General features: G+C 43.9%; 3 protein-coding genes across 4 annotated transcripts; 1 reads left to right on the top strand and 2 right to left on the bottom strand.

The window, feature by feature from the left end:
- Positions 1 to 912: 912 nt before the first annotated feature.
- Positions 913 to 6,052, bottom strand: kbtbd4 (kelch repeat and BTB (POZ) domain containing 4). The gene is made up of 4 exons (XM_072694676.1): positions 5,027 to 6,052; positions 4,801 to 4,942; positions 4,251 to 4,357; positions 913 to 4,137 (listed from the first exon to the last, which is right to left on the bottom strand). Exons 1-4 carry the CDS (start codon positions 5,486 to 5,488, stop codon positions 3,277 to 3,279), a joined length of 1,572 nt encoding a protein of 523 aa, XP_072550777.1. The 5' UTR covers positions 5,489 to 6,052; the 3' UTR covers positions 913 to 3,276.
- Positions 5,298 to 12,308, top strand: LOC140574742 (protein FAM180A). 2 transcript variants are annotated; one of them, XM_072694678.1, is made up of 4 exons: positions 5,298 to 5,500; positions 9,139 to 9,363; positions 9,747 to 9,826; positions 11,126 to 12,308. In XM_072694678.1, exons 2-4 carry the CDS (start codon positions 9,282 to 9,284, stop codon positions 11,459 to 11,461), a joined length of 498 nt encoding a protein of 165 aa, XP_072550779.1. In that variant the 5' UTR covers positions 5,298 to 5,500; positions 9,139 to 9,281; the 3' UTR covers positions 11,462 to 12,308. The 2 variants fall into 2 exon arrangements, with proteins under 2 accessions (XP_072550779.1, XP_072550780.1); XM_072694679.1 differs by lacking the exon at positions 5,298 to 5,500 and adding an exon at positions 8,854 to 9,041.
- On the bottom strand, positions 12,186 to 19,472 carry ddb2 (damage-specific DNA binding protein 2). The gene is made up of 11 exons (XM_072694677.1): positions 19,398 to 19,472; positions 19,095 to 19,247; positions 18,848 to 18,969; positions 17,544 to 17,735; positions 16,342 to 16,508; positions 15,983 to 16,082; positions 14,903 to 15,080; positions 14,646 to 14,791; positions 14,340 to 14,495; positions 12,718 to 12,763; positions 12,186 to 12,628 (listed from the first exon to the last, which is right to left on the bottom strand). The coding sequence occupies exons 2-11, from the start codon at positions 19,243 to 19,245 to the stop codon at positions 12,366 to 12,368; spliced, it is 1,521 nt and encodes a 506-aa protein (XP_072550778.1). The 5' UTR covers positions 19,246 to 19,247; positions 19,398 to 19,472; the 3' UTR covers positions 12,186 to 12,365.
- Between the last annotated feature and the right edge of the window lie 1,735 nt (positions 19,473 to 21,207).

Raw genomic sequence — 21,207 nt, 5'->3', positions numbered from 1 at the left:
AGAATTGGCCACGGACGTCACTCCGGTTTTAATTTGATTGGAAGCGACCAGAGCGGCATCAAATCCGTACAAATCCGATCACAATCGCATTTCAGACCACCTCCAAATGTTGTTTTGAACTGATTTGCAATATGGACACAAATTGAATATGGTTTTTAGCTGTTCAGACTATCAAAAACAATCTGGATAAAATCTAGATTAGACAAAAATCTGATTTGGGCTGGGCAGTGTTTTCCTGCTCTTCAAACCAAACTGGTTCAACTCAGGATGTGTTTGTAAGTGACCTGATGAGCTGGATCAGGTGTGTTGGGAAGAAACAGGGAAAACACTAAAATGTGCAGGGTACAGGGTTGGAAACCATGGTCATATTCTAAAGCCTTATCCAGCTCAATGACAAGTAGAACAAGCAAACTGTATAAATAAACATTGAAATGCATTAATGTCACATATAGCAAATTTGCTCCCTATGTGCACAAGAAAAGCATGACACAGCAATGCAAAGGCGCAAAGGACCACACACCATCTGTGACTGATGAGGATGTAAACAGTGCCTCTGCTTTTACTGTGATCAGCCGGTCAGGCAGCAGCAATGCGAACAGTTGTTCCTCAAGTGCTTAATCTTGCCCTGCGAGTGTGCTTATGGTGCTCAGAAAGAACGCTTGGCATACACCAGTCCGCCATACACTGTGAAGAACACAGATTACTGCATGGGGTCAAGGGGGACAAAAACACCATTTTAACTCGAGTACACTCAACTAAGAAAATTATTATTTTTACTCCTCAATATAAAAACAGCTCCCCCTGTTCAAACACATCCGATGTGTCTGAGCAGGGACATCACAACAACTACAACTGTGCTGGACACCGGCCCCCAGCTGTACCCACGGACAAACTGAAACATGAAGAGTGGGATGTAGGATTTCACATTTAATGCAAATGCTGACCAAAAGAGTACATTAAAGAATGACAGTCATAAAAAATCTGTGGCTTCAAAAGCCTTTGCATGAGAATCCGGTTCATCTGCAATTGTTTTCATTGCCGATGAAGGCCCATTTACACTCCCTTTAGGTACGAAAATAAACAAAAGTGTCCCTTTATGACGTTGTAACCCTTACTGCCCCATACTTCTACGTGTCTCTTATGATGATATGGTATTAAGCAGTACATCCACTAGGCAGGGCAGTTCAGAGTCAACAGGTTTTTTTTCACATCATCAAACACGGCGACGGCAAAAAGGTCACGGGAATGTAATTACTACATAATAGATTTAAAAAAGAATGGTGTAAACTATCGTAAAAGTGGTGCAAAGGTTCCGCTATAGGTTTATTTTCGAAAAGAGTTTCTTCTTCAGTAAGTCTAGATGGCAGTGGTCTTGTTCGCTTAAACTATTGGAACTATTTGGAACTATTGGTTAGACTGCCCATATGATTTCCTTAAGCTTTCAGAGAATCCGCATTTAACGCTGAGCATAAATGAGCCTTAAGGGTCACTGAGGATATGCACGTCACATAATACACAAAACATGTCAACACTATCCAATGTTTTTAAAAAAAATATTAATGATTAAATTCAGTATATTTTCTCTCATTCTTTTGATATTCCTATTTGATGAATAGAAAGTAGCTACTTCATATTTACCATTACCTCATTAATTGTGTTATGGTGGTAAGTGTTGTCTGTAATAACACTGTAGTAAATTAACAAAAGAAACCTGGCATATGATAGGATAATTACTATGTCAACTCTAGACATACTTGGTGCCTGAACAAAAGCATATTCATTTTAATATTCATTGCATTCGACCGAAATGTATCCCTAACCCCCATTATTAGTTTTGTGCTACATAGAGAAGGACTATTTAGTTTGCTAACCTCTAGTCCCAAATGGTGTGCTAAACCCTGTGGTCCACACTCAGGTGATGTCAGCAACAAAAGCAGTGTGCCAACATTTAAAGCTTTTAAGTAGGACAGACTGTATGAATGTATGTTTGGAGTGGAATCTTTTTTCTTAGGCATTATTATTATTATTATTATTATTATTAGGTGTTTTAGGACACTAATCTCTGAATAATCGTTCAGACAATGCTTTTAACTCCCACCTGAATATTTTCTTCTCTGCCATTACACTCACACTATTCGGAAATAACCCACATGCTCAGATTGTTTACAGCACTGCAAACAATGTTAAAATGGAATAACCGAGAGCCGAGAGCAGAGAGGGCGCTCGCGACCAACCTTTGGATCAGCAGAATGAGAAATTGGACACCTTACCATCTCGCAGTCCTTGCAAGCATGCACACATGAAGACTACAGATCCACAAGTGTGTCAATTTGGACTGAGCTAAAGCGTAGTAGAAAGACAAAAGAATTTAGACACTTCCTCATCATCAACATGTGCCAGTACCGGTTGCATAAAACGTTACACAAGTAGCTGAGTTGTGTTTAAGGCCATTGTAAGTCTCCACACACAGACAGACACACTAAACTGTAAATGAATTGTGCTGTTTAGGGAATAATCTTTGATGGTTATGTTGTTTAGCAACATAACCCTAACATCATCAACCTACTCATCATTCCACTGTCTCGGTCTACTGTTGTAACAAAAGCTCAAGTGGTGCATTGTGGAAGATTTTAGTGCCCTAAGAATTATGCTGAAATTCCACTTTATGATACAGACAATGCAACAATGCCCTAAAATGTAAACAGGGCTCCATTTCGGTCACAGCTATTTAGCTTTTCAGAGTAAGGGTCTAGAATGGGTTCTTGGACTTCTACATCCTAACAGACACAAAGAAATTGTCCTAGGCCAAAATGGTTAATAAATATGGGCCATCTCGAGGTGAAAAATAATGTGAATTTATTTGCAAGTCAGTGACACTGTCAAGAGTTTTAACTGCACTTAATCCTTCTGGACAGCAGTTACTGACAAACTGCTAGTGTCCATAAGACAATTATGAAGCTAGTCTATACTTCTTGTGACATAGTCTCTTGGAAATCTGACACTCCATGGTCGATGCCAAAAAAGTATCCATTCCTTTGAGGATTCAAACTTCACATGGCTTTCACAGACACTGAGTGTCACAGTATAACACATTGAATGACTGCATAAAGCTTGTAACACCAAAGCAAAAGAACAAAACCACTGTTTTGTACTACTGCTTTTCCTACCACAATCACTATTCACCACCATCACTGCAAACTGTAGGCTTAAAGTCCACATGGTCCCCCCACGGATTACATCCAACATCTCCCTGTGAACATTTAGAGCATTTAAACATCAGGCCAAAACAAACTGCCAGTTCGTGAGGAGGATTTTGATTCCCTTGATCACAGACACTACAGAAGTGGCAGGGTTCAACTTTAGAGTGTTAGCGTCACCCTTCTTACACTTGTCCCTGAAGACATATATGCAGCCGTTGCAGCTGGCCACCTTCCACAGCGAGGGCACACAGCTCCATACCTCCGGGAAGCGAAGGCGGGTGAAGCTGTCTAGCAGCGGGTTGTAGCACACCAGAGAGTCGCCCTCAGCCACCACAAAGATCAAGTCCTTATGAGCGGTGGCGTGCATGCATCCAGCGAAGGGCAGCATGTATGGCTTGGTCTGGCACTTCTGCGTGGTTGTCTCAAAGCACTGAATGAGGCGAGATGGTTTGGTGAAGAAGTCCATGTCGTTCTCCTCCCCACCTAGCAGATAGATGGTCCCACCTAGGTTGACTCCGGCAGCACCCGACACGGCTGTGTCCAGCTGGCTGGTCTCAGTCCACATATTGTCCCGCACCGTGTAGAAGATGACTGCATTGGACAGAGTGTCCTGCAAGGTCTTGCCCCCTAATGAGTAGATGGCATCTTCACTGGTCACAGACACTAGCGTGTGGTGGAGTCGGTCGCGGGGCAGCGGAGCACAGCGCTCCCAATCCATGGTGTGCATATTGCACTTCCACATACGCCGTGGAATGGAGCCACCGACCACGTACAGGTCACCACCATGTTTGCAGGCAGCTGTGATCTGGTGGCACAGGCTGTTCTGACCGCTCACGCTGATGGCGTCGTCCTCATCACAGTGAAGCGATACGGCCAGTGAGTGCGTCCGCGTGTCCTCCTTGCCTATCAGATAGATGTGCACGTTTTCGCCAATTTCCTAGACAGAAAAGAGACGGAAAGACCCTTCTTAAATCACATTTCAAAAGGCCTACCTATAATAAAAAGAAACTAATTATTAATTTGTTTATTCAAATGATGCATTAAACCCACCTTTAAGCTATCCGAGAGCATGTCTGAAAACTCCTCACGCTCAACTTTGTTGTGGTTTATCCAAGAATCGATTGCTGAAGTTGGATTTTGAGAGCTTGGAACACCATCTAGGATTAGCAGAGTCATATTAGGGCATTACAATCACATCTATAGGAATATTTGTGCAAATGGCAGTGGCTTAAATGTTGGGTGCGTTTACACTGGCATTTTTATGTGGCTTGGCCTTATCCATATATGATTCCAATACTCGAGGCAGATGAAGTGACCAGGACCCCATTTACACCTGGCCACTTACTGTGACTGGTATTTGGATTGTATCATGATAAGATTTTAGCCACCTGCATTTACACTCATCAGGCGCCTCCGTTTAGTCAGACTAAAATCCAATTGCTGTGTGGGATGGAAAATTATAATGGGAGTGGGTTTGGTTGCTGAATGTGTCTTAGAGAGACAGATGTGCTTACACTGCTATAACATGTAGCTCAAATGCATCAGAGTGCTTTACCAACATGAAAAGAGACCAAGGAGACAATTCATGTCTACAACCCACCTTTGATGATGTCCATGAGGAGACGCAAAGGCAGGTTAAGGAACTCATCTGTCTGGTGCAGTTGGACCAGATGAATCTTGGCACAATGCTTAGCTGCTGTGTACAGCTCCTGGTCACTGTGCCTGTCCGCCAGCCACATCACCTGAAAAGGACGGTAGAGTCAACCACTGCCCAGCATCCAGTAAAAAGAAACACTACCCCACAGGTACCACTGCCTTTCACTCACCTGCAGGCAGTTCTTGACCTCCACGGTTCTCGAGAGGAAGCGGGAGCACTCTTCGAACAGGGCTGTCAGCTGGTACATGTCAGCCATCTCGTAGGTGTCCTGCAGGTCCTCCACCTGTAGCTTGATGGTGCCGTGGTAAATGTAGTCCACCAGCAGCTGGAAGACGGACGCGCTCACGTCCTTCAGCTCGATGTGGCGGTCGTGGGCCTCTCGGAGGTTGGACGTGAACATGGACCTGAAGAAGCTGCTCTGCGCCGACAGCACCAGGCGGTGCAGCTGGAACTCCTTGCCCTCCACCGTGATGGTGACGTCCGCGAACAGGCCGTCCTCCAGGCACAGGTCCATGATGCTCTTTACCACGCGGCTGGAGTGGGAGCGGTCTGTGAACGTGTAGCCCTGAAAGTAGTTCTCCTCCCCGGTCGAGCCTCCCACACTGAGGCCCCCATCGTCACCGGACTCCATGGCATCTGCTGGGTGAAGCCAACGTCTCCTCACTTCGGCGGAAACGCGTTAAAACCTACTGAAAGATGCAGGAGCGGCGGTTTCAGCTGTGGAGTCTACCAGTCACAGGCAGCTTGGCTAAGAGTAGACCTAGCTAGCTGTACTGCCACAAACTTAGCTAATGCACCAGCCTTCACAAGAATAACACACAAGGAAACCACACTAGCTGCTTTTCTAATAGTCTGCATGAACTTCGAGACGTTTGCTGGCTTAAATTAAATAAATAAGCACTAGCTAGCTACTATGTCATGTTTACTTGGCCCGCTGTTTTAGCCACCTAGCTCTCAGTACCGCTAGCTAGCTAACTTACTAACGTTAGCTGTAGTGTTTATTAGACTACTCTAAAACTCTGTTGGCGTAAGAAACCCCAAATTAGACAAGCATCTAGTCTGTCAGATGTAGCTACAGTATTCCGGGATGTTTGCAGGGTTAGGGAGTTCCAGCTGAAGCTCCTAAAGCTCTCATATGAAGCGTGTTGTGGTTTGCTGTGCAGGGGCGGCTGGTGGGTGTTGATGTCAGCGCTGGGAAGTGGATGCACCGTGTGTGTCTGTGAAGCTCGCTACTGCCAGCGTGTGGTGGAGGCCTGCAAATGCATGTAGCTTTAGCGAGCGGCTCTAGCTTCCACTAATCACTATGAAACATGTATTTAGTGTTAACAATAATAATTGCTCACCTCTCTCACATGTTGCTTACTTGTAGGTTTAAGTTATATCCTTAGACTAGTCTGGAGCTGTGTTGTTGAACGGCAGTTCATGATTTAAAAGGACGTTTGTGATGGGGTATGGGGATGGGGAGACGGGGCTGGTTCATTGGTAGGGGTATGGGGATGGGGAGACGGGGCTGGTTCATTGGTAGGGGTATGGGGATGTGGAGACGGTCTGGTTCATTGGTAGGGGTATGGGGATGGGGAAACGGGGCTGGTTCATTGGTAGGGGTATGAGGATGTGGAGACGGGGCTGGTTCATTGGTAGGGGTATGAGGATGTGGAGACGGCCTGGTTCATTGGTAGGGGTATGAGGATGAGGAGACGGCTGGTTCATTGGTAGGGGTATGGGGATGGGGAAACGGGCCTGGTTCATTGGTAGGGGTAGGGGTATGGGGATGGGGAGACGGGGCTGGTTCATTGGTAGGGGTATGGGGATGAGGAGACTGGGCTGGTTCATTGGTAGGGGTATGAGGATGAGGAGACGGCTGGTTCATTGGTAGGGGTATGAGGATGTGGAGACTGGGCTGGTTCATTGGTAGGGGTATGAGGATGTGGAGACGGGGCTGGTTCATTAGTAGGGGTATGAGGATGTGGAGACTGGGCTGGTTCATTGGTAGGGGTATGGGGATGTGGAGACTGGGCTGGTTCATTGGAAGGGGTATGGGGATGTGGAGACGGGCTGGTTCATTGGTAGTTGTATGGGGATGTGGAGACTGGGCTGGTTCATTGGTAGGGGTATGAGGATGAGGAGACGGCTGGTTCATTGGTAGGGGTATGAGGATGTGGAGACGGGCTGGTTCATTGGTAGGGGTATAGGGATGGGGAGACGGGGCTGGTTCATTGGTAGGGGTATGGGGATGTGGAGACGGGCTGGTTCATTGGTAGGGGTATGGGGATGGGGAAACAGGGCTGGTTCATTGGTAGGGGGATGGGGATGGGGAGACGGGCTGGTTCATTGGTAGGGCTATGGGGATGTGGAGACAGGCTGGTTCATTGGTAGGGGTATGGAGATGTGGAGACGGGCTGGTTCATTGGTAGGGGTATGAAGATGTGGAGACGGGGCTGGTTCATTGGTAGGGGTATGAGAATGTGGAGACGGGCTGGTTCATTGGTAGGGGTATGAGGATGTGGAGACGGGGCTGGTTCATTGGTAGGGGGATGGGGATGGGGAGATGGGGCTGGTTCATTGGTAGGGGGATGGGGAGACGGGGCTGGTTCATTGGTAGGGGGATGGGGAGACGGGGCTGGTTCATTGGTAGGGGTATGAGGATGTGGAGACGGGTTGGTTCATTGGTAGGTGTATGAGGATGTGGAGACAGGCTGGTTCATTGGTAGGGGTATGAGGATGTGGAGACGGGGCTGGTTCATTGGTAGGGGGATGGGGATGGGGAGATGGGGCTGGTTCATTGGTAGGGGGATGGGGAGACGGGGCTGGTTCATTGGTAGGGGTATGAGGATGTGGAGACGGGGCTGGTTCATTGGTAGGGGCATGGGGAGACGGGGCTGGTTCATTGGTAGGGGTATGGGGAAGGTGAGACGGGGATGGTTCATTGGTAGGGGTATGAGGATGTGGAGACGGGTTGGTTCATTGGTAGGGGTATGAGAATGTGGAGACGGGGCTGGTTCATTGGTAGGGGTATGGGGATGGGCAGATGGGGCTGGTTCATTGGTAGGGGGATGGTGAGACGGGGCTGGTTCATTGGTAGGGGTATGGGGAAGGTGAGACGGGGCTGGTTCATTGGTAGGGGTATGAGGATGTGGAGACGGGTTGGTTCATTGGTAGGGGTATGAGAATGTGGAGACGGGGCTGGTTCATTGGTAGGGGTATGAGAATGTGGAGACTGGGCTGGTTCATTGGTAGGGGTATGGGGATGTGGAGACTGGGCTGGTTCATTGGAAGGGGTATGGGGATGTGGAGACGGGCTGGTTCATTGGTAGTTGTATGGGGATGTGGAGACTGGGCTGGTTCATTGGTAGGGGTATGAGGATGTGGAGACTGGGCTGGTTCATTGGTACGGGTATGAGGATGAGGAGACGGCTGGTTCATTGGTAGGGGTATGAGGATGAGGAGACGGGCTGGTTCATTGGTAGGGGTATGGGGATGTGGAGACTGGGCTGGTTCATTGGTAGGGGTATGGGGAAGGTGAGACGGGGATGGTTCATTGGTAGTTGTATGGGGATGTGGAGACGGGCTGGTTCATTGGTAGGGGTATGAGGATGAGGAGACGGCTGGTTAATTGGTAGGGGTATGAGGATGTGGAGACGGGCTGGTTCATTGGTAGGGGTATGGGGATGGGGAAACAGGGCTGGTTCATTGGTAGGGGTATGGGGATGTGGAGACTGGGCTGGTTCATTGGTAGGGGTATGAGGATGTGGAGACGGCCTGGTTCATTGGTAGGGGTATGGGGATGGGGAAACAGGGCTGGTTCATTGGTAGGGGTATGGGGATGTGGAGACTGGGCTGGTTCATTGGTAGGGGTATGAGGATGAGGAGACGGCTGGTTCATTGGTAGGGGTATGAGGATGAGGAGACGGGCTGGTTCATTGGTAGGGGTATGGGGATGTGGAGACGGGGCTGGTTCATTGGTAGGGGTATGAGGATGTGGAGACGGGCTGGTTCATTGGAAGGGGTATGGGGATGTGGAGACGGGCTGGTTCATTGGAAGGGGTATAAGGATTTCTCCTGTCTTTTATTTTCGTTTGTGGGAGCCAGATGTTTTTTTTTAGGAGGATGAGACATGATGCTCCACTGGCACTCCTCACTCCTCACTCCCGCTTTGCTCCTGTACACTGAGGAATGAATTCACAGTAAATTCAGCATATGAATGAACATAAATCCACGCATATCTGATGTTCCTGGGTTTGGGCTCTGAACAGAGTTGGCTTGAAGACTCGTTTTCCGCAGGTGGAGGAATGCTGAGCGAAAACAGAGCAACGAGGCACTCACTGTTCGGTCTGTGGACTGAAGACTGAGCGATATCCAGCTGAAAGCCCCTTTGCTTTTGGCCAGCTGTGGAAATCACGCGCATTATTTTGGATTGCGTGGCGATGCCGTTAAAAACGCAGCGACTGAAGCTCGCATGGGTTGTTGCGAGTTTTGTGCTTTTCAGAGACTTCTGGCACACCTCAGGTAAGCCGTTTTTCATTTGGGGGATTTTGCCTGATTCGCATTAGTGGCATTTTTTTTCTCGGAGCTGAGGCACGACACTGTGGCATTGCCCTGCGCAGGGACACACAGTGCTGAGGACATGTAGCCTTTCTAGATTCTCTTACAGAAGTCACAGATATTTATTTTAGAATAATGAAGATTAATGTAGCGAAATAACTTCTCTGATTGTTTCTGACCCAGGATTCGACTCTAGGCCTTTCCTACACAGTTCCTCACTTTCCAAAGCTCTCTGCAAACTGTTAGCCTCCTCGTCAGCCTTTCTATAACAGTCTGACATCGTTTTAATAACAATAATAATAACAATAATAATAACAATAATAATAAAGCTGTTGTTTTGTGTGTAGATGCATCAGCTGTTGTACATGGAGGCCTCTCACGCCAAGGTTTCGTCAGATCTGACAGTGATACCAACTTGATGTTCGAGGCATGACACTTTTATTACTTTTATTACTTTTATTACTTTTATTTTTTTACATTTTTAATTTTTTGCTATTAATCTCTTTTTTAATATGGCCTAGCTTTACAATGTTATTAGTGTATTACTGGACTTTCACCTGCTTAAATTATTCTTACAGATGGTTCTTTAAAGAAGCTTCTAAAAGAAGGTTCTATATAACACCAGCAATACCCCTTGTCCAAGAATAGCTCTAAAGGACCATACTAGGGTGATAGTTCTACAAAAAAAGTCTATATATAAAACATAGACTTTAATGATGGATTACGCAGGCTGCGGTTATATAGACAGTGGAAATGGATAATGGAGAATGGACAGGTGATCTGTCATTTACATGATACTTTAGTGAAAGTATGGGGCTCCAAATCGTGGTTAGTGTAGCACAACAGATAACACCACTACCTGCCACTGAGCTACCACACCAAGTGGGAGACTGGGGTTCAATTCCCAGTATGGGTGACTATGCTGCGCTTGTCCTTGGGCAAGACTCCTAACACTACATTGGCCCACCTATATAATACAAGTAACCTTGTAAGTTGCTCTGGATAAGAGCATCAGCTAAATGCCATAAATGTAAATGTGAATCCTACTCCTAAAAAACATGTATCTCCAAAACAGCAACTTTACAGGAGAAGGAAAACAACTTTCAGTGGAAGTCATTGCAAAAAGATTGTACTGTCCATTCATCCAGGCGTATTCACATAGCTTACAGGGGCAGCTACAGGGTTTAAAGGATGGAGAAAACTAAAAATGGACAAAAACGGAGATACATGTTTTTCGCTGGACAGCAGTAAAATGCATTACTAGTCCTCACCCAAAGTTTAGTATCTTTATTTTGTCATCATTCTAATACAATACAATGAAATTATCCTCCTCACATATCCCAGCTTAGAAAGACGGGGTCAAAGTGCAGGGTCAGCGATGCTATAGCACACCTGGAGGAGAGAGGGTAAAGGACTTTGCTCATAGAGCCCAACAGTGGTAGCTTAGCAAACTGGGTATCAAACCCACAACCTTGTAATGAATAACCACTGCTCACTGCTAAGATGAACCTATCTGTAGGTATTGTCATGTTTCATTGACATTAATTTAAACGTAAAACTTTGAAGGTTGAACTGTTTTACCTTAAAATGTTTAGTAGTCAAAGTATTCAATTTTAATGAGGCTCAATTAGTGTAATGTAAGTACTAGTAATGTAATGATGCCATATAGGAATGCAATGAGAGAGCAAGATACAAGGTAACATCAGCACCTCTCTGTCCTCTCTAGTTCCTGCTGAGTGGACTGGTGATCGATTGGGAATACAACATTGGCATGAGGGACCTAGAAATGGCGTCCATGAGGGAAGGCCGAGCTTTCTTAACCATTATAAATGATAACATACCCAAGACTTACCCAGCATTTGAGGAGCTGCTGGTCACTCTGGAAGGTGAAGACCAGGCCTTCAGTCAGTCCAGTTTTGAGACCCTCATCCTTGGCATGGTCTATTCAGCCTACCAGATCCAGATGCAGAGGGCTAACCTCAACGCGACTGACGAGAGGGCTTGGGCAGATGTCCTTGGCCGCCTGGCAAACGTTACTTTGATTCAGCTACGCAGCTATTAAGCTTGGCCACAAATACAAAAAGCAGTCTCAGCCCTTGGGTTCTGTGTTGTCTGCCTCCCATGTACACAGATTAGCCATAACATTAAAACCACCTGCGTAATATTGAGCTTTCTTAAACCACTTTTGGTAAGTTTGCTGATGTTTTTTGTGTCATGTAGCCATCACAACTTTGTCCTTGTCAAAATGGCTCACATCTTTACGCATTTTTTTTATGCCTTCAACACATCAGCTTCAAGGCTAAAATGTCTCTCGCTGCCTAATATATCCCACCCTCTGCCAGGTGCCATTGTAACAAGATAATTAATTATATTCAGTTTACCGGTCGGTGGTCATAATGTTATGGCTGACCATTGTATGTCAATGCATATCACCGCTGTCACACAAAACATTCTATCCTTCAAAAGCCAACTTTACCGGAAAAGAAAAAAACCTTCTTATATTTTAATGTAAAAAGAATTGATTCCAAGTGATTTGGAAGCTTCTATACTGGTCCATTCACCACAGGATTTCAACACAAGAACAGTTGCCAGATTAAAATCATGTAAAAAAAAAAAAAGAAAAACAGCAAAAATGGAGATACGTTTTAGTCTGAAAGTGGTGAAATCCTTTTTACGTATCATGTATAGTTCGGGATTTTCAGTTAAAGGACTTTACTATGCGATTCTGATGCATTGTACTCACTTTAAGGGACAGCCTTTACACTGGGCAAAATGATGCACAAAACTTTAAAGTGAAAAAGTACAAAGTTTAATATGTTCAAAGCTTTTCAACATATCATAAGAACAGGAACAAAATGTTTTAGTTTTTTTTCCTCACAAAAAATAAAGTTTCTATATGCAAACCTGAACTGATTTGTATCCCTGCTTTACAGTAAAATGTGCATAGAGTAGCCAATCGCGGCCAACTACGACTTCTTGTTTTTCACCGTTTTACACTCCGTCTTGCTTCTGGTTCTTGACTTGGTCTCAGTTGATTCCTGCGATGCCAGTTTTTTCTTCAGCTTGGCACTGTCTGCAGCTCCTCGTCTTTCACCTCGGGGCCGCTGCGAATTGCTTCGTTGGCCTCTGGAGCTTCCAGCTCTCCCTCCTGTCTCTGTTCCTTCCTCCCTCTGTCTCCCACATGCATGGCTCACAGTATCATCTCGGTTCCATATCAAAACGTTATAGCCTGCGAATGCAGGTCAGTCTCCTCAGAAGGGAAGTACACTTGGAACTTGATATTTGTTCGGATTATAACAAGTGACACTGAGCACTTACCCATTCCGGATGCCAACACGTCTCCCATCGGGTTAAATTTGTTGAGCTGTAAGATGTAAGATGGTAAAGGAATTTAAAATGTTCAAATGTTAAAATATAATATGTTGAGAACTGATTCCTTTAAGCTGTGTGGTGGTGATTTCAAATACAGTCTTGGGACACTTGTATTTTTACATGAACCCATTAAAACCTATTGGCCTCATGCCTAATCCAAGGTTAGCCACAGGTTAGAAAGCCCCCCCAGCATTCAGTTGTGGCGCAGCAGAACTGTGTTCTCAAAATGATGGTACTCCATCCGATACTTTTGGGATGAGTTGGGGAGGTGATCCCAACATCATGACTCCACTAATGTTCTTGTTGCTGACGGCAATCAAATCCTCACAACAATGCTCCAAAATCTAGAAGAAACCATTCTCTGGACAGCAGAGACCGTTACTCTAACAAAAACAAAACAAGACAACATTTTTTTTTACTACCCTTGCTTTCAGAAGAAACAATAAATGAGTAGGTGTCCCAATACTTTTGTCCACATAGTGTATTATGACAGACAGCAAAAATTACCAGGTTCATTTACTAAAACTCAAAATGAACAAAGTGAACAAACAGATTCATTTGGGCGTCAGCTTTAAGTCATGAGTGTTCATGGAATGCTTGAGTTTGATGTTCTGATGCTCAGAAAGGCTTGTTGGATATTCTCTATTGATCTTTTTTTAAACACCTTGTTTTTTAGGAATAGATGTTTGACAGAGTAATCAATACTCAATGGACTTTTAGGTCACGTGTCTTTTTCAGAAGTGGAGATCTCTGGTTTGAACTAGACGTGCCTTCATATTACTTTAGTTGTAAAACAGGGGTTAGGGTGAATGTTACTAGACTGCTGGACCTGACTGTAAGTTCTAATGAAGCTTAAGCAGAATTTCCATACTAAACTGGATGTCCTGGAAAATAGATGTCCCAATCCTTTTAGACCTTTAAACTCTATTAGTACCTGAAGTAAAAGCAGACTCTATCTACTTGGTTAATTATTGATCGCTTTCCCATCAATGTACTCCAAGAAATACACTAAAATACAAAAGTATTGGGACACCTGCTCATTCATTGTTTCTTCTGAAATCAAGGGTATTAAAAAAAAACAAAAAACTGTTGTTGGAGTAACTGTCTATATTGTCCAGGGAAGGCTTTCTATCAGATTTTGGAACATTGCATTCAGAGACGAGAACATCACCACCTCACCTCATCCCAAAAGTACTGGATGGAGCGCCATCAATCAAGAGAACACAGTACCATTGCTCCACAGCTCAATGCCCCTCGATGCCCATGCCTGGCATTAAGTTTGGTGCCAATAGGTTCATGTTTATCTGCTTCAGAGAGTCCTATTCTATTGTCAATACTTCTCTACTGGGACTAGGCAAGCTGTGTGTGTGCATTTACACATCCGTATCAGCAATGGGTGCAACTTAAAGTAGCTGAATGCTTTAATTAGACAGGGTGTCCAAAAACATTTAGACATGTAGTGTATTTGTAGAAAGACATGCATATCACAGATTGGTTTAGATCTACCAACCATCAGCATGCAGTTGTGTTTTAATTATTTACATAAAAGCAAATTAAAGGACACTCACAGATACAATGCCGTTGGTGTTGGGGTCTTTGAGCTTGCATACAAGCTTTCCGTTGTTAGCATCAAAGATATCGATAGTTCTCTCATCACCGACAAAGACGCGGTCATCTGGATAACGGCCAGCCACGACAAGGTCATATATGGGATGCCAGGTTGCCTAAAATGAAAAACGGTATCAAAATATTCTTATCGATGTTGAGAGATTAAGTACGAACTGGGTTAGCAAAGAATGACCAATCCAGGAGCTTCATTTAAAAGCAACCTGACAAGGAGGTAAATTCCGAGGCAGATGCTGCTGGTTTTCTACCTTGATAGGGGTCAGGTGCTGGAACTGCCGGTGTGGATGTACGATAACCTGAGCTGGCTTGGACCAATCATATGAGGAATATATCCTGATCTCATTCATTTGGTCTGTGGTGAGGAGCTTGGTGCTGTCCGTGGGGTTGAAATAGGCTAAAGGTAAGACAATTGAAAAAGAAAAAAAAAAAAGAGAATGTGATGTGATGTCCATCAAAACCACAACAGATGGTGTTTCTGTAAGTGCATGGGCATGTGTCCACTTACCAGAATTAACTGGTTTCTCGTGTGGCATTTCATGCAAGTAACTGCTTTTGTCCTTAAGGTTCCGGAGATCCCACAGCTTGACAGTGCTGTCTACAGATGATGTCGCTAGCAGCCAGTCACATCGAGAGTTGAATTCCGCATGGGTCACTTTAGCCTTGTGCATCTTTTCACAGAATATCTACATTTGAGTGTGAAAAACAAGGTTTTCAAGGAAAATGACTGAGTTGTAGTTCAAAGTCTGCCATTCAACAGTAAAGACCACATTCACCATACAGCCAAACGATTGTAGAGATCTGCTCATCCAATGCTTCTTCTGAAATTAAGGGTATCAATAGGGAGCTTGTCTTTAATCATCTAGGAAGGCTTTACACTAGTAGTTTGAACACTGATGTGATGATCTGATTACATTCAGCCACAAGAACATTGGTGGGGTCAAGTAATATTGTTAAATGATCAGTTCTGCATCACAAACACCACTTTAGCTCACCCGAAAGGTGCTACATGGCTCCAGAGTTCTACTGATCCACAGCCCAATGCTGGGGAGCTTTGTACCCTTTAGCCAGGCTTGGTGACCACTTTAACTCACTCCAAAAGTTTTGAAGGGTACTCCATTTCTATGAAGAATGGAGTTCCACTGCTCCACAGCCCAATGCTGGGAAGCTTTATTCATCTCGACCCAGGCATTGTGACCACTCCAACACACCCCAGTGGTATTGGATTGTGCTATATCAGCACAGAATCTCAAGCCTGGGGGGGCTTTATACCCCTCTAGCAACATATGGTTTTATGTGTGGCTGCTCCAGAGCATCCAATTCTATTAGCAATGCTTTTTCAATTGAGCTTTTACAAGCTGTATGTTGGTAAATTTAGTAATTGAGATGGGTGTCTGGATACTATTGGAGAAACGATACACAAACATAAAATAACTTCCTGGATTAAGAGATTAAATCTTAGTCAATTGTAAAAAGATATTCTCCACTGAGTGAACAATGTAGTCTCAGACTAGGCTTTTAATACCTGTCCAAGTAACTAGCCATTGGTCCACTTAGTATGTGTGCTTACCACATGCTTCTTACTCACCTTTTTTCCATCCAGTCCAAGCAGAAGCAGAGTTCCTCCATTATCCCCGGTCACAAGCATCTGGCGACTTACTGACACATCCAGGCAGCAGTACCAGTAGCTATGGAAAAGGCCAGAGATTTGGCTTTAAATATTTGTTACATGTGAGCTTGTGTTGTGCACTAATCTCACCTCACATATGAAGAAGCAAATCTGACATGAGAATGCATCTCCTGAGATTTTGTACTGGAACTCCATGATGACTAACACACACAGAATTCAGCAAAATAGTCCACACCCACCCAGACACTGTGTTCTTACGCCAACATCTCCCAAACACAAGACGTCCCTAACAAAACCCAGCAAAGTGAAGTCCTCACCAAAGAGAGTGGTGCTCATGGCTGCAAACTGGGGTTTGGGAAAGCGTCTCACTTGGGAGACCCTCAAAGCTCTGCAAGGTCACAGTGCCATCACCAGAGGCCACATAGACCTTGGATATGTCTGTGGGGCAGAACTTCATCCCCCCGATAAAGTCACCAGCTCCCTTCTACGAGCACATAAACACAAACGCACAGACACAAAATAGCTCAGCCTCTAGACATCTACAGACAAGAGCCTGTTCAGATGTTCCAGACTGTCCTTTGTAGACCAAGATTATTCCAATATCCAATATATTGGTCACCAACAACAGACAGAGGTCAACCAACTTCATACCAATCAGGAGACCTTGACCCATTCTCGGTCAGTGCTACCAAAAAAAATAAAACTGCCTTAGGAGCCAGGCTATGTCAGTCTCATTAGCTGAGGACACACTGATGTGTGTTACACACAACACACACTTTACCGTATTGTGTTCAGTGGAATGTCCTGAAACCACGACAACGCTACTAACACTGCTTAAGATACGTCTCATACAGACCAACCGGCCAGTCAACTGGGTAATCCCTGTAGTAAGAAGGTGCTGATCTGTACGTTGAATGTTTCCCTTAAACATCTGAAAATAAAAAAAAGTTAGCAGCCATAATCGTTGCTAAAGAAACTGGCTTACTCCCATGAGTATGTCTGGCCAAAGACTTGGATTATTGATCCAGTGAAATCCCGAAGTGCTGTGGTACCCCCAACTGATGAGGTGAACAGCTGATTGGTATTGAGTTGGTTGAACTTCATGCCTGTTATTGAGTCTCCTGCACCCATCTAAACAAAAAAAACAGAGAGGACAATCTGAATAGGTCTCAAAATCTCTTTACAAGAATGACAACAGTTTTTATTATGGTATTTCAAAGAAAACACTGATACATTGCTTTTTTAATTGAAACCCTTCTAAGCTTCACTGTTTTGGTGGTTGTAGTGGTGATGTGTGGTTTACAACAGTCCCTAAAAATTCTCCAAAATGCCACCATCATATCAGGCATAGTTGCCCCCAAATTTGCATGATCTCAATCACATAATAAATAAATAAGAATTTTACTTGGTGTGAAAATGCATCCTACCATCATCCGTAATAAACAGAAGTAACTCTAATTTTGAAAATACGTCCGATTCTGGTACCTAAACAAATGCAAGTGGCAGGAAACCCTCTCACCCCTTGTATGAAGCTTGTCTTGTACTGAATTTCATAGTCCCACAGCATGATGTCTCCACCCTTGGAGCCCACCGCCAGAGTGCTGCGATGACTGGGGTGCCACTCTAGACATGTAACCCTCCGTTCAAAAGGGCTGGCTGTGCGGTGCAGTCTGTATGAATCCAGGGAGCGAATGAAGGGCTCTTGGAAACACTTCAAAGAAAGTAGTGAAGATAATAATGCATAGGAAAGTTATATAACAATAACAGCAAACAGCCCATCTAATTTACTCTTTCCTACACACTTTGTGCAACCATCTAAGAGTTGGTTCCTCTCATTAGGAAACCTTGAGTGGTCCTATAGCCATTTGTGGCTGGGAGTCCTAGAGAGCATGCTTGGCCTTGCTTTCACTGGATAGCCTCCCTGTCCACTCATCACTCGGTGCAATGCTTGCCAACATGGCCATCTATTAGCTAACGTAACAGATGTGTCAGTTAGTGTTCTCTTCCAAGAGTGTTGAACTGTACAGAAGATGTGTGTATAATAAACATATATACACACACACACATATATATATATATATACACATATTTGGGAGGAAGCAACCTGGCTAAGGTCTACTGAGCATGCACTGGTTCAGCCCCTTCTGCTGAGCTCTGAAGAAAATGCAGGTAAGCAGCCAGCAGGTCTATCTTTGTGAGGTTTACTGCCGTGAGTTAACACAGTCTATGGTTTGCATCAGAACAAGCGAATGTTGTGTGCCTGTGCACCTGCCCTAGCAAGCAGCTGCAATTGAATATGACTAATATTAATAATAATAAGACTATTATTACTATTATTAATAATAATAAAATAATAATAACATGAAGAATAATCAAATACAATAGGATGACCATATCTCTCTCTGTCACAGATACAATAGCACTGTTACAAGAGGATCATGCCCCACTCTTTGACCCTAACTACAATGACAGAACTTGGTAACTGGCCTTCTGTACACTAATGGACAAAAGTATTGGGACATCTGCTCACTTATTTTGCCCACAGAAGGCTTTCTACTAGATTTTTAAAAATCACCACCCCACCTCATCCCAAAAACCAAATCATTTCACTGCTCCACAGCTCAATGCTGGGAGATTTACCCTGGTGGTAGCCCACACTTGACATCAGGCATGGTGCCAATAGGTTCATGTTTATCTGCAGCAGAGTCTCCTATTATACAGGGACTGGACAAGCCATCAGCAATGGGTGCTTAAAACTTAAAGCATCTGAATGCATTCATTAAAGGGGGCGTCCACACACATTTGGACAGTGTCTGTGGTTACCTGTCGTAGATGAGAGTGGATGCTCTGTCCTAAGGAGCTCCTGTAGATGTAATGGGGTATGCTTATTTGGCTGCATTTCTTCGATCCTCCAGTCCACTGCACACTTGCCTGTATGTATGTTTCTGCGCAATGCACAACACCATTACCCAAAGTTACTCCAGGCAGCCATACCAGCCTCAAACTTTACAACAAGGCCACTGTAACGGCACGAAAGGGGACGGTTGTGCGAGTGAACACGTTTCCATACCTGTTCTTGGTCCAGTTTTCCCTGCTTTCTTAGCTTTCAGCTTCTTAGAAAGCGTTTCGGGAACTTCCTCGTTTTGTCGTTTTCTCGCACCGCGGGTGACTTTCTGATCTGGGGCAGATGCGCCCTCCTCTTTCCTCTTCCCCCTCGCCATTTCTGAAACACGTCGATACAGCGAGCTGTGACTCGTCTGTGATTGCGGCTCGTAGGCTAACACCCCACTAGCCTGCTCCTGCATGGTCAGGAGGATCCCAAACGAGCTGCAGTTTACAGTGACATGAGCAGTGAAGTAACGCAGCTACTTACCCTGCAGGCTTGCTGTTCCCTCGCTCTGCGCCTTTTCTTTCTTCCAGTGGCTCGAAACAGTATAAACAGCGTGGAGGGTCTCACACGTGAGTGGGCGTGGCGTAACCCGCGGATTGTTTTGTAACAGCTGTGTATGTTGCAAATTATAAGCACTAGATGGCGGTATTGCTGAAATCTGAGAATGTACGACCACTAGGGGGCGCCCGCAACGATCGCAGCTGTATTTGATTCAAGCAGTAGATAAATAGATAGAAACTTTATTGATGAAGAAGGACATTAAGCAGCCAGGAGCAGTTACACAATACAGCCCAGTTATACAATACAATAATAAGGGTGGTACAGTATAAGAAGTATAAGAAGTAGTCCAGACACAGCAAAAAGTATAGTTACTATACCCTTGATATGATCCCTTATTACAATGAGGCATGAATGAACTATTAACTTTATAAGTTATCACTATAGATGATCCATAGAATAAATGTATAAAAAAAACATGCATTTGAACCTAACCGGAGATGAAAGCAGTGCATTAATAAAGAAAAAATAATAATTCATGTGCAAGAGGAGCGGGTATATAAATGACCTATATAAATAAACTTGTGCACATATTGGTATTTCAGTAAAGTGTCAGGTCAGTATAGTGTCCAGGAGTGCAGGTGTACAGAATGTACAGTAAAGTGTTAATAGTGCAGATAAATTAACCTATGATTAAACATAAGTCTCTTCTGGCCCCACTGGGAAGAGCCTGGTGGCTCTCAGGAACAAAGGATCTCCTGAGTCTGTCTGTAGAACAGCGCTGTGACAGCAACCTGCCACTGAATGTGCTTCTTTGGTCCATAATGATGGTGTGCTGTGGGTGACCATCATCATCCATGTACTACACAGTGTGCACGATATGTTTTGTCTGTTGTCCTCGCACTATTGTATACCCTACCTATTCTGCACTGGAGACTTGGCCTAACAGTGTTTGGTTGTATGGTACACTCCTGTTTTAGTAGAATGACAATCAAGTTGAATTGAATTGAATTGAATTGAATTGAATTGAATTGAATTGAATTGAATTATATCTCCGAAATGACAACACCAGTAGATGTTCTTAACTTGCAATGGAAGTAAATTTTAAATATTTTAAAATATAAGTCATTGTGTCAGCATTTCTATTGGTTTATTCATCATGAAGTTTAGATGTAATATACAGTAACTGCCAGATACTAAATATGCCAAACAAGTGAAAAAGTATTACATAATAAATATATTATTGCATCCAGTGCTGTTTAATGTCATTAATGTCCTTTTGATTGTATCCCTTTAGAAATAACATAAATGATATGAGGTACTGTATTGGCTGACAAGAAAAACTACCAATTTCCTTAGAGCTTGAAATGTGACCCACTGACCTGTGAACAATAACAGAGCAGCAGACCAAATCTTAAACTTTTGAACAATTAACTATTTTTCTTTAGAAATAATAGAAAAAAATAGAAAAATAGAACATAATAGAAGACATGCATTTTCATTTTCCACAGAATTTTTGCAAGCTCTTTTAAGTACTGTAATTTGGCCATTCTGACTAGTGCTTTGTATCGTGTAGTTATGTCTTGTGACTCAATCTAAGCTTTTAAATCAATATGATCAATTCTGGATATTCGTTTATTATAAATTAAGAGGATTATAAATTAATCCTCTATGTTATATGAATTTTGAAAGGCTCTGTTTATCGTTCTGGGCACATTCAACATTTTTTAAATTTTTATTTACTGCTTTTTTTTAGCCAACGGAGTGGCCATCTGCCCCCTAGCTGCTGTAGCGA

Source organism: Salminus brasiliensis, chromosome 13, assembly GCF_030463535.1.
Source record: "Salminus brasiliensis chromosome 13, fSalBra1.hap2, whole genome shotgun sequence".
NCBI lineage: Eukaryota > Metazoa > Chordata > Actinopteri > Characiformes > Bryconidae > Salminus > Salminus brasiliensis.
This window is presented reverse-complemented; position numbering and strand designations above follow the sequence as displayed.

Coding starts and splice junctions, on each gene's coding strand:
- kbtbd4 (XM_072694676.1), bottom strand. CDS start 5,488: ATGGAGTCCGGTGACGATGGGGGCCTCAGTGTGGGAGGCTCGACCGGG. Junction 4,943..5,026: donor AGGTCAAGAACTGCCTGCAG/GTGAGTGAAAGG, acceptor CGTCCTTTTCAG/GTGATGTGGCTGGCGGACAG. Junction 4,358..4,800: donor CCTCATGGACATCATCAAAG/GTGGGTTGTAGA, acceptor TGCTAATCCTAG/ATGGTGTTCCAAGCTCTCAA.
- ddb2 (XM_072694677.1), bottom strand. CDS start 19,245: ATGGCGAGGGGGAAGAGGAAAGAGGAGGGCGCATCTGCCCCAGATCAG. Junction 16,509..17,543: donor AGACAAGCTTCATACAAGGG/GTGAGAGGGTTT, acceptor ATGTGCTCGTAG/AAGGGAGCTGGTGACTTTAT. Junction 15,081..15,982: donor TTGGACTGGATGGAAAAAAG/GTGAGTAAGAAG, acceptor ACTCAAATGTAG/ATATTCTGTGAAAAGATGCA.
- LOC140574742 (XM_072694678.1), top strand. CDS start 9,282: ATGCCGTTAAAAACGCAGCGACTGAAGCTCGCATGGGTTGTTGCGAGT. Junction 9,364..9,746: donor AGACTTCTGGCACACCTCAG/GTAAGCCGTTTT, acceptor TTTTGTGTGTAG/ATGCATCAGCTGTTGTACAT. Junction 9,827..11,125: donor ATACCAACTTGATGTTCGAG/GCATGACACTTT, acceptor TGTCCTCTCTAG/TTCCTGCTGAGTGGACTGGT.